The sequence below is a fragment of the Pseudochaenichthys georgianus genome, chromosome 12 (assembly GCF_902827115.2).
Source record: "Pseudochaenichthys georgianus chromosome 12, fPseGeo1.2, whole genome shotgun sequence".
Taxonomy (NCBI): Eukaryota; Metazoa; Chordata; class Actinopteri; order Perciformes; family Channichthyidae; genus Pseudochaenichthys; species Pseudochaenichthys georgianus.
The window spans coordinates 5,644,576-5,657,639 of record NC_047514.1 but is presented as its reverse complement, the minus strand read 5'-3'; the positions used below and the strand labels follow the sequence as shown (position 1 = coordinate 5,657,639).

Here is a 13,064-nt window from a genome sequence, read left to right as displayed (position 1 = left end):
CTGTTTTAAGGTGACAAACGGCTAAAAACGGTGGGTGCCATATGAACCATAGCCGAGTGAACCTCTTGGATATCTCAGGTAACCATAAGAATCGCACCTACTAAACAACAGTGGGACTCTGGGTCCAGAACCGTTGAGACACCCGAGAACAGTCATGGCCTGGGGGGGGGGGTGAAATCCACACTACTTGACCCACCTCTAAAGCGTTAGTTTCCCATGCGGCACCTGTTACTCCCCACACCAGCCAGTACCTGTGAGAAATCCCCGAACTCAGCATGAGAATGGACAAAGCATCTTTTTTCAAACCTGTATTAGCAGCTTTCTGTTAGTCACCTGAGAGGCATGTGATTAGCAAACCTGTCCTTTTTATAACAAGGCCCTTTATTGTGCTTTATGGTCTAGTGAAGCTTACAAGAAGTGTATTCATAGGCCAAAGGCTAGGCAAATATGTAGGTTTTTTTACCACCAGTATATTGCCTCGCATCTTCTGTAACAAAGAGCCAAAGTAATGAAGTATGACATCAGAGCACGTTGAAGGATTGTCTCCACAGTTAATGATAAAAAGGCTACTGTCTCTGAAGAGCCCGGGCTAGAATTAAAGCCTGCCCCACTCCCACTCACGATAATTCATCAGCCAAGGTTCGCCCTGACTTTATTGCTATGTAAATGTCTGTATCTTATTTCCTGCTGGGGTTGGGCGAAGGAGTGGCATTCGACTCAAATGAGGAATGCTCTTGTTTCAGCCGAAAGCAGGTTCTGATCCTTTGACAAACATATACTTCATTGTAGTGATTACTGTTGTTTACTGTGTGGCACTGCAACCAATGGATCTGAAATGCACTTTTGTACGTCTTTTATACATGAATATGTGTCCCCGGTGTTTTCAGGGAACTCACCAAGTGTCAGAAAACACAACCCTCTCTCTTTCCCTCCATACCCAAATCTCTAAAAACGGGGCTGCAACGGATCCGATACAGACTGATACAGACTGATTCGAAATATCTCAGAAACAAGGAGCTCCGCCTATATGGGCAACTCTCCACCTATGAGGGGAATGTGAGGTTGCCGTGGCATGGTAACAGCATGGTAACAGCATGGTAACAGCATGGTAACATGATGGTAACATGATGCTCGTGCCTCACCCCCCTCCTTTGCAGGGGGGCGTGGTCAGCTGTAGCTCACTTGCCACAGAATCAGCCCTTGAAAAAATAGGGCTGGAATACAGCAAATAGAGCTAAATGAGGCATGGCTAAAATGCATGATCTGTTTGGTATTTTGAAAAAAAAACTTCACAGACATGTTTTATATAGGTATGGCCCTACAATATATTATTCAAATATAGCATGATAGGTCCACTTTAAATCATCCTAGTGCTGTACATACTTGGTAGCAAACCAGATGGGTAGTAATTAAATATTTGTTCGGGGCTTGAGGCTGTGTGTTCATAAAAGGAAGTGCAGTGATATGGACAAACGCATTGATTGATTGATTTGATGAAAGTCGGGAAATCAAAGAATAACACTGGCCTTTTCATTAAATAAGGGCAAACCTGAAAAAGCATAATAGATCCCCTTTAAATAGGGCTGTATATTGGAGAGGATTTAATATAGAAAAATGCAGCATTTGTAGGGACCTGCTGATTGACATATGGGCCTTTTTCTACTTTTATTTTTCCCCTATTGTATGGAGCTTTTAAGTTTGAAAGGAACATCCTCTCAGTCCACATGGTCTGAGAGAACCACATTCTGTATCAGCTAGTGCCAGCTTTTCATTGAAGCCATACAATGTTTAAAGTGAGTAAAATATTTCAAAACTTCCTCGAATGGATGCATACTAAATGCCCTTTTTTATCCGTTTATACACATTTCCCTAAACTTCACCCTGATGTATTTAACATTGTTGGAAACAGACTTTAAATCAAGCTATGCTGATTGGAGCCACCTTTATTGTAGCTTCACAGCATGAATTTTTAATGACTGATGCAACAGCTGGTAATTTGGGTTTATAAGGTTAAATCTCTAATTGTTTCATTGTTATATGAAACAGTGATTGTTGGAGTTAGCTGCTCCCACCTGAATATTAAAAATAATGCATTTATTTCCCTCTTTGAAGTGGTATCATCATGCCTGCTGGGGGAGTTTATTTCTAAAAGTGCATTTTAGTCAAAACCCTACATGGCGCTCCAGCAGAAATTCAAATAGCCTTTGGAAAAGTGAAAAGGTCGAATATCTCTTCAGGCAACTCTATGGAAAATAAAAAAGACTGATAAAAAGGAAGATCCGAGCCACCTAGACATGCTCTCCTCTGTCCACACTAGTCCCATTGTGTGTGACTTTAAAGGATAACAGGAGCTACACAAAGGTATTCTTGGTCCATTGAGGATCCTTTTCCTTTTTCAAAGACTGTCTTTGTTCTGGGAGCTGTGGGCAGAAAGTGAACAAAAGATGATGATGCAATGCAAGAGTCTTAACTCCTTTTAAAAAGTAGCTCCCACTGAGGTGGGTTTGAAAGGCCATCAAGGTGTGATACTGAATGTCCTCTGAAAGCCATGTGAACTGAAGCATGTCGAAACCATCCTCATTCTATTCATTTTCAACCTTCTCTGGCCTCGAATCACATACATGGTGGCATAAAAGCAATTTCTCTGTTGTTCAAATATGCATATGGTGGTTTAACATCATCTTGCAGGTGAACAGTAAACAAGACTAAGAGTCAACAGGCTTTCTATTAGCTGTACTCATCTAAATAAGCAATTCAGATTAGCTTAATGCTAATAACAGTAACAATGAAGATGTTAGCATGCTGTTTTTAAGCTGGTGTAATGTCTAAAACTAAGTTTAGGGTGACACACTTCTTTTCTAGGTTCAGGAAAAGATTCTTGTTTAGGTTAAAGAACATTGTTTACAAAACTTTGACATAATTTGAAATCCAAAAGGAAAAAGTGTAACATCCCAATTGTATTCCCAAATGTCATGAACACTAGCAGTAACTTAAAAAGTGTGTGCTTGAGCTATGCATCAAAGTACATAACACCTGCATCATAATCAAATTACATGAAGCCAATGAAAGCCAGGTTACAAATAACGAGACATTTGTACATGTAGATCCGGCATGAATATATAGAGACAATATGTCCTTGTTTAGACAATAACAGATACATTTGCTGTAGCACAGTGAAGAGAAGTGATGAGTTTAACATTACAATGTTCTGTTGGATTAGAAGTGATCCTTCCCATAGTGCTTACCTTCATATTGTGGATGTAGGCGAGGCGCATAAGATCCAAATTTGATCAGGACGGGGATGTCCAGTCCTTTTCGGACCCACTCCACTACATGCAGGGACGCTGATGGCACAGTAGCCGGCCCTGATGGAGTGAAACTACACTCCAGCTCCACCACACCTCCAACCTTTCCAAGGACCTCTGGATTGACGCCTTCAGCGGTCACCGTTCGGTCTATAAGAAGCAACATTGACACGTTACTTGATTGACTTGGACAACGGTGTGCACATTATATGGAAACGTTTATCTGAGAAGACAGTGGGAGGCTAAATATATTGTTGATCAAACGATGGAGATACTTACGAAATAGGCAAACAAGTGACACCACAGTGAAAGTCTGCAAAGATAATTTTGCTGACCCCATATCTGTCACTCAGGCAACCTGCAGCATGTTCAATCTGTTGGCAAAAGAGACACAATTGTCACAATCACATTACTTCCTTGGCTGCACGCAAGATGACAGCCGTCTGCGACAGATTTCTAAAGTAAGAAGGCTAAAGCAGAGCCGTCATATTTTAACAGACAGGAGGAGAGGAGCGTTTAGATTTTCATACAGCTTTCCAATAACTGGAATTCTTCCCATATCATTACACAAATGGGTAGAGCTGCCTGTGCTGCCAGAAAACTCCCGGGCCCTATATCCTTTTTCTGAAAGTAAATGACATAAATGCCACAAATCTCCCAAGAGTCACATGCAGAGCGACATTTAAGTGTTTTATTTAGATCACATCAAGGGAGACATTTGGCTGGGGCGGCCAGGAGACTCAGCACTCAATGAGGGGGATCAGTTGAGCTGAAGGCAGCGTATGCATCAAAGCGTTCAACTTAATGTCAAGACGCTGCGACCGATTTATTACGGTCAAAACAACCCTGGCTTCCATGTCATCACTTGTGTGAACTCGAGTCAGGACACCAACAAGATACTGTAGGTCAGATTCAAGACATACACACACTAAACACATCCATTATCTCACCTCCTATAGGGAAAGCAACCAGCCGCTGTTTGAAATGAATGAGTAAATGCCACACATGATAGGTGTTATATCATGCAGGACATTTACTTTGGGCTGCTGGATAAGGTCAGATGTGACAAGAAATGAGCGCTCACATCAGCTCTATGGCCACACACCAGTTCAGCTTGCTAGCTTCAGCTCATATCTCATTAAGCTGAGGTAATTACAGTGTGCTCATGTAAAGAGCAAAGGTAAACATGTATACACTCACAAAGGCAAACATGAAGAAGTGTGCCAGATAAGAGACAGGAATTGCCCCGCCCCCCCCCCCCCCCCGTTCCACATGCTCTTATCAAGCTCCACATTTGTGGAATCAGCTTCCAGTTTGTGTTCGGGCGGCAGACACCCTATCCGTTTTTTAAGAGTGCGCTTAAGACCTTCCTTTTTGATAAAGCTTATAGTTAGGGCTGATTAGATTCAGCCCCTAGTTTTGATGATATAGGCTTAGTTTGTCGGGGGACATCTTACTTCTTCCTTCTCTCTGTCTATACCTGTGTACTCTCATGTTCCGATTAACCCAGCTTCCTCAAATGTCTTTCTTTTTGGTGTCTATATACGCCGGGATCCGGAGTCATGGATGATCCTGCGGTCCTGTGTCCTGGATCGCGAGCCCTGGATCTTGAGTCGTGGCTGTGGTCCTGGATCATCGGTCCTGGATGGATATCCTCGTGGATTCATCTTCCTATTATACACACATGCATTTCCAAACATTTGGACTACCTATGTTGCAAATGTATTATCTTTTCAATTTACACACGGCATCTATTGCACGTCTGTCCGTCCTGGGAGAGGGATCCTTCCTCTGTTGCTCTCCCTGAGGTTTCTCCCATTTTTCCCTTTAAACTGGGTTTTCTCCGGAAGTTTTTCCTTGTACGATGTGAGGGTCTTAGGACAGAGGGTGTCGTATTGTCATACTGATATTCTGTACAAACTGTGATGTCCACTGATACAAATGTAACATTTGTGATATTGGGCTATATAAATAAACGATTGATTGATTGACATGCGTAGAAAACTGAAAATGTATTTTGAGTGTTTGGTCCAAATAAAAGTTGATAAAACTGCAGCTACGAATGACAAGTCCCGTGATTTTTGATACATTAATCAACCCCAGCTTCCTCCCAAAGACAACTTCTGCGTACTATAATTTGGAAAGTCACTGTGATAAGTCAAAAACAAATACAAGCCAGGAGAAAATATGTTTCCCTTAAAAGCATAATTGGCTAAATGCAACTCCACTTTAAAGCAGAAATTGTGTAACCCTTGATTGCGGTGTTGGGAGACTTTTGTTTCTCAATGCAAGGCACAGCAGAACGTAGGAAACTGCACAAATCCTTGAAAAAATAAGAATTCAGTTTTAGTGAAGATTTGTCTTGGAAGTTACAGCACTGTGACTGTGCGTGGAAATATGAATTCATTCATTTGAAAGCTACCTGCCACAAAGTGCATGTCAACATGACCTCAAAGGGCGCAATACAGCTTTCCTGTTCACCAGCATGGAAATATGTCATCGACAGCACTTACAGTGAATTAAAAATTACAACAGTGCTGTAATTTTTTTAAAGACTACATTTACATAGTCAAAAGGTCCTTTTGTTCAGCCTCACAATGCTATTGGGTAGTAAATGTGTTTATAGGTCCTGCCCTCTGGCCATACACTCACAAAACTTCAGAATCTTCAAACGAGCAACATCTTTGTTTTATTGGACTGTGTAAGGGAATCTTCTGCAGCAATGGAGAGTCAGGACTCAGAGACACGAGGAGAGCTGGAGCTTTGATGTCAAACAATGATGTTTATTACAAGGATACGGCCGGAGAATTCATATCACAAGTCACAGCAGTAAAAGGTTCTGACTGCACGGTGGGTTGCCATGTCAATTCTGATCAGCGTATCTCTCGATAGCCCTTTTAACTAGTTTACAGAGAGTTAATGAGCAAATTGGGGGAGGAGTAAACATCTGTGGAGCTACAGGAGATGTCTCTCATATCTGTGGAGCTTAGAAAGCCAGTGTTCCCACAGTCCTAAACTCCCATATCAGGCCATACAACTTGACATGTGCTGGAGCACATTCCTTAAAGCTGGCGTCACGAACAAGATTTGTTATTAACGTCAACTGGCAATAAGGTTAAATATCTTAGGAGTAAGGAAGAATTATTCTCTAACAGACTGGATTTGTCAGATTCAATTAAGTGAAATGTAAGTATTTTTTTTTTGTGATTATCACAATGTCTAGAACATGTACATATTTTGTTTTTGTGGAATACATTCATCAAATTTGATTTTGTGCAGCTTATGTCTATGTTGTAATATTACAACACTGGGTGTGGTAGTCAAAATAGCATGAGCACCTGTCATGGAGATTGCCCTTCTTATGCCCCTTACGCGTTTCCAGCTCCGGCTCGGAGCTGGAGGGCCAGGCCCTCCCATTTGACATTCCTGCCCTCCCCCAATAAACACGTTTTTTTTAAATATTTGTACATTTAAAAAAAAAAAAAAAAAATCTTTTTTTAATTATAAATAAATTGTGAACTTTTATGCTACGATGTGTGTGATGTCAGATAGTAACTAAAAAAAAAAATCGCAGGCTACGTCAAATAAATTCATGTGTCTGTTGTGATTTGTGATTCGTCCACATTTAGACCAATCACAGCGTCACACTCTGCCGCCTATTCTGGATTTGTTTATTGTGCATTCTGTAGACTCCCATTTCTGTTTGAATTACAAAATGGACATCAGAAATTGGCTTAAAAGGTCTAAGGATTAATTCAAACGAAATAGCGATGAAAGAACTGCAGCCGATGCAGCTGCTGACAACCCTGCACCTGCCGTTGCAGCAGCACGCCTTAACCTCACAAGCTTGACCTCAGCAAACCCCGGGGCTGAGTTAGCGAGCCCAATCCTTGACTCGTCAAGGCGGCCGCCACCAACGCTGTCCTACGAGGCACAGCTCCTTGTGCCCCTACCATCAGCACCTGCGTTGCCCCTGTACCACACCCGCCAGCATCCTCCTCCTCCGTGCCGGTGCCCCCACTACAGACGCTACCTTGCAGCACATCAACAGGTGCTATTGGGCCAGCAACCGCTCAAAGACCAACAGCCCCAGATGATCTTGGGGTTAATAAACCCAGCCAGGTGAAACTGGATCGTTTTCCAGGGAGATTGTTTTCAGGAAAGAAGCGCACTTTTGCCGCTGCATGGTACAACAACAGACCATGGCTTGAATATTCGTTAAAAGCAGACGCAGCCTTTTGTTTCCCCTGTAGACAGTTTAAATACGTCTTCATCTGATGCGGCTTTTACTGTCAAAGGTTTTTGCGACTGGAAACACGCATTACAGACTGATAAAGGACTGCTAAGGCATGCCGCATCAAAAGAACACATTTCATGTGAGAGTTTATGGAGAGAGAGATACGCGAGGAAACAAATAAGGAAATGAGAACTTTGGTGCAGATCAGCTGGCACGGAACCGTTATTACGTGTCAGCTGTCGTTGATATTATAGCTTTTTTAGCTGTCAACCAACAGAGGTGACCACGATTCACAAAGCACAAAGATGCAGAGTTGGCCAAAATATTGTTCCAAGTTAGCTCGGCTGAGCGAAATGATGCACCTGCAGTGCATAGGAAAATAAACCATGCCCAAGGCGGGCTAAACCGTTCATCGTCTCCGTCTCTACTATTTCTCTCCGAGTGCAACGATGAGGAAGCTGCCATCCTTAACCAGTGTGCCTTGCTCGTGATTTACCAGTGTTTGTGCTGCCACTCCCACAATGTTTCAAAAGTGGTTTCTATGTTGCCCTTTATTTGTGTATGTATTTGCGATAAGTGTGCGTCTTTACACGATGCTGTTGGCCTTGCTGTGATATATATTGTGCCGCAGGCCCGCAGCACGTGACGGTTTTGTGTGCCCTCCCATGAAAATCACATGCCCTCCCTTTAGATTCGTTCTGGCGCCGGGTCTGGTTTCTGATGTGATGGCATGCAAAAGATTCCAATATCTGTTGATATCATTACATTTTGTAAACAACTTGGCAGTGTCAGAGATGGAAAAGAAAGAACAACTCTGGAAACTCAGACCCTGGCTTGATACATGCAGAGAGAAATGCCTGCAGGTGGTACCAGAAGAACACAACTCTGCGGATGAGATGATGATTCCTTTCAAGGCAAAGCAGGAGATCCGGAAAAGGAGACAGTTTCAGGCAGATCTAGCATCTTCTCTCATCCTGTTAAGAATGCATTTCTGCTATTTGCCGTTTGTAATACTTTTTTTATATCTCACTGTAATATAGTTGACTTGTATCCTAATGTATTTTTGTTCTAATCAGGTGAACACAACTCCCATGAAAACACCAAAGAGAGGCAGGCGACGGGAGCCCAGCAGCGACAGTGACATCAAGGAGCCTGTTGATTGCTCAGAAGAGACCATCCTCAGCTGATGGGAGTCCACCAAACGGGGCCCCATCCAAGAGATCAGAACCTCCACTGGCTGTACGGAAGGACCGAGTGGCACATGTTCCAGGGAAGACCAAGAGAGGACGCTGTAGACACTGCAGTAAAGGGTACACAAACACCCAATGCACCGAGTATGACGTCCGCCTGTGCTGTTCTGATGACAGAAACTGGTTTTTGGACTACCATATTCAATGAATGACTATTCATAAAAAATATGACTGATATGTGATTATTATTCATGCTATATACTGATATAGGGCTAAGTAAGCAATCAATCCTGCAAATCAACCCTTAGTTGTTCAATATATTTATTCAGACAATGTGAGTAGAAATACAGGAATTCAACAATGTTGCAATGTTACATGTCGCTAAAAACTTACCAAAACGTAAAACATGTGAACACTTTCATTTCTGCTCCAGAGGCGACCTACAACAACATGTGAAAGGTCAACAAAATAAAATTCTAATGTTTTTCTATCATCTAAAGAAATATTAACATCACTTAAGGCATGAATGACGTCAAACATCAAGTACGACTCAATGGGGTTGTGTACTTTATAGTTGCAGCGCTGTATGTAAACTGCTTGAATTGGTTTAAGGTCATATATTCTTCTCTTGATCCATCTGTCTGCAAGGTTATGTGTTCTATACAGCTTTTATCCTGTATAAGGGTCCATTATAAATAACAAGGCTGACTTTAATAGGTTTGTATGATCAAATAATGATGCCAGACTCAGTGACCTGTACACTTCCTGGATACGAACAGCCAACACACTTTCATCCGACAGTCCCTACGACTTTTATGGGCCTTTTCATTTCAGGGCCAGGGCAAAGTCTGAACCGGTGAAAAACAATTACGCAGTCTGTCAACAACTGCATGGCTTGTTCCAACAAACTGCCTTGATTCAGCAAACAGCACCGCATCCACTGATTGTCGACAAAATCAAAGTCCCCAATCTGAAGCGTGTCTGCTGAGCGCCCAGACTCCCCTGCCTTCCTGCCCTTCTTGGTTTTATGCAAAACAGCACAACAGAGAGTTCAGCCAGAACACATTACATTTGAATCAGACCTCGAGTGTTTGCTGAGACTGAGCCAGGAAGGCAAAAGGTAAAGTTTCAACATTATAATTATGGTTTGACATCCCAGCACACAGCAGTAGAGAGCAACACAATCGCACACATTAAGATGCCTGTTGCCATGACTAGGCAGCGACAACTCGTCCCCGTTTGGCACATAACGAGCAGATTCTCAGCATCTCCTGCCTCCTGTTAACTCAGAAGAATGGAGATGATAAGGTTTGAATACCCTGTAATGGCGTTCATCATTTCTCTAATTAAAGAATAAATAACCAGACACTTCTGTCTAAATAAAGAAAGCTACAGATGAATACTAATCTTGTTTATGGTTTTATGGCTCTGACAATAACAATTTGTTTATCCTGGCGAAATAGCAAGGCAATAAAGTGGAAAAACAGCGACAAAAAAAATATATTTTGTGGGAACAGAGCAAGCAGGGAAGGTGTGTAAAAAACGCAGCAAGCAGCAAGATCAGAGCAAAAAAGAAACCCTCGTTAAGCTGCGGGACATTTTCTGTCATTAAATCTGAAACCAAAAAACTTGCAGAGCTGCAAAACAAAGCGGTCTGCACAGGTGGAGCGCTCCGCCATGGTTACACAGATGGTCTCTAGACACTTCCCTCCTCTGACATACACAAACACAGTGACAGCGCAGCACTCTGGAAAATGTTTAAAGCTGTAATAAATGAGGCTGTAGCTCACAGAACGGAGAGGCTGTCTCACACAGATTTATCAGCTGACAGAAATAGAAATGCCATTGACAGGCACGCTGTAGAAATGCTGCGTTGTTGCCCTTTAGATCTACAGGAGGAGAGAAATGGGGATCGGCTGATTAATCCCGACTGAGGCACAGTAACAGATTTATCAACTCTTCTTATCACAATGCATTCAAAACAACGATAAAGAGACTCCTACACATTTGAGTCCTGATAACATTCCATTTATATGGCATGACAATTGCCGTGATCCAAGTTTGTTTGTGTCGAGGCTCAAAAAGTATTTTGTTATGTTCGAGGTAATGCTTCAGAAAGCTACAGGGACTGAATCCTTAATGTGGAATGAAGGATATTTGTTTAGTGGGTTGTTTCTAGGCTGTTTTATCTGCTCAATTGGACATTAACCTCTGAACATAGCGAGAGTAAAGAGAACAAGAGGCAAATTCCTAATGTGCTGCAACCTTAAAAAGATACAAATATACTTAAACGGTGGTGTTTTTATCTTTTAACTGACAAAAAGATAATGGCAAACATTCTTTAAATGGTTAAGCACAGAGTTAGCTGTAATGTTGAACACTTATTTAAAAAGGGATATCATCCTTCTCTCCACACATTCTTCTAAGTCATTCATTCTGGTATCACAAAACCCTAAAAGCAATAAAACCGCTGACAGTTTAGTTGGAATTCAAGGTGTGCTTAGCTAGTAGCAGGTAGACACAAATTATATTTGCCAAAACTTGCATATATATATATATATATACCGTACTTTTCGGACTATAAGCCGCGACTTTTTTCCCCATTTTCTTTGTACAGCTAACGGCCACTAGGGAACCTCCTAAATCTATGGATTTTACAGGTAAAATTAACCACCTTTAACTCTATGGGCTCTATGACCGGTCCGCGCCCGCCACCTTTAAGCGGCGGGCTCCAGCAGGAAAAGCTGGAGGCCGGAAAAGAGTGAGACAGGTAGCGCGCCAAAGTAAAAGTGGAACCGAGAGACAGAACGAGAGCAAGACAGACGGACAATTTAGCTGCTGCGGCTTATATGCAGGTGCGCTTTATAGTCCGAAAAGTACGGTACATAACGTTTACCAGAGCACTACAACACACCAGGTATACATCGCACAAGACTCGGATTCAGAAAATGTAACAAAAAAAATGCTGAAAAGTATCTACATACATGGACAAATGTGCATTTATCTATGTTTATTCTTTGTCTGCGTATGAATGAAGATATCTGTAAGTCAAAGGACAACGCTTGTTTTCCAAGTTGTGAGCAATCATGTTTCGACCAGGCTTTGGTTGGATGCATTCTGCGTGCTGAACAACTGTTTTTAAAAGTATAAAATGGCTACTTGTGAAAGTATCAGATTCTTCTTAGAAGTTGTCTCTACACACGCTCCATTATTTACTAATCTGAGTGCAATCCATGACCAACGAACGGAGAAGAAGTGATGGCTAAAATATCCTTTATTCTGGATTTCCGTTTCTGGATATCTGCAGGCAACACCAGAAAACCCAAAACATTGACCATTGCCACCAGATGCTAAATTATCATAATAGACAGATAGCAGATGGGTTCCGATATCGATCTACTCCTGACTTAATTGACGAGTAGATGACTCATCTCTTGTTGCATATAATGTGACTTTCCACCCCACAACTACGGGGTGTTCATCGCAGGGGACTTGTGTTCAGAAATATTAAGTAAAACTTCAGTGTCTGAAAGCTTGAATTCTTAATTATTGGGCCTCTGAATGGATGACTTTGTCCCACCCTATAAGAAACATATCAACACATCCTCTAGGAATGTGAGATATCCCAAACACTTGTGATTGACTTGAAATGTGCTAGTCAAGATTTTGAGACCTGATCAAATTCAATTTTGTATTCTGACTAATCTTATCACCACAGTCCGACTACCTCAATTTGTAACACACAGCCTCACTTGCAAAGCTCATCATTGTATTAACTTTGTTGAGACTATTCATCTTGACATTTACAAAAAAAAAATGTATTTATTCTGTTTCTTATCAACAGCTCTTGAGTAAGCTGAAATCCTTTGAAAGTTTTGTCAGAGTGCTGATTGCCAGACGCCTCAAACATTTTAAATAAATGCTGCTCATTGACATTCAACATGCTGTTACCTACCGATGCAGCAATAATTGTCAGTGTGATTAGGTTACTTCATAGATTAAGTTCTTCGCCAGCATTATATTGGTGTATATTTTGTTCTTCTTTAGCTCTGCACAAGGAAATAAAAGCCAGTTTTCATAGACAAGCTTTCTCTCACAAAAGAAAAGGCTCTCATTTGATGTGCACTGACTGAAAAAGGTAGATTAAATAAGGACAAACAAAGAGGTTTCCTATGCGTGGGTACTGCATCTCCGCGCTCAGAGTACAAACATTCGGTATCTTTTCAATGAATCAGAGAGCAGGCTGGAAAATCCAGATGAAAGCCACAATCTTTTTGATGTTGTAATCTATTCAATACATTTCAGTTGTATACAGAATAGCAATGATGTAAA

At 41.6% G+C, this 13,064-nt stretch overlaps 1 protein-coding gene across 1 annotated transcript in view; it reads right to left on the bottom strand.

The window, feature by feature from the left end:
• igsf9a (immunoglobulin superfamily, member 9a) overlaps positions 1–13,064 on the bottom strand; it is a 67,249-nt gene that overhangs the window by 51,427 nt on the left and 2,758 nt on the right. The window contains 2 exon segments of the mRNA XM_034095361.2: positions 3,246–3,455; positions 3,585–3,679. Of these exon segments, the coding sequence (XP_033951252.1) occupies positions 3,246–3,455; positions 3,585–3,645 (271 nt within the window). The 5' untranslated portion in view covers positions 3,646–3,679.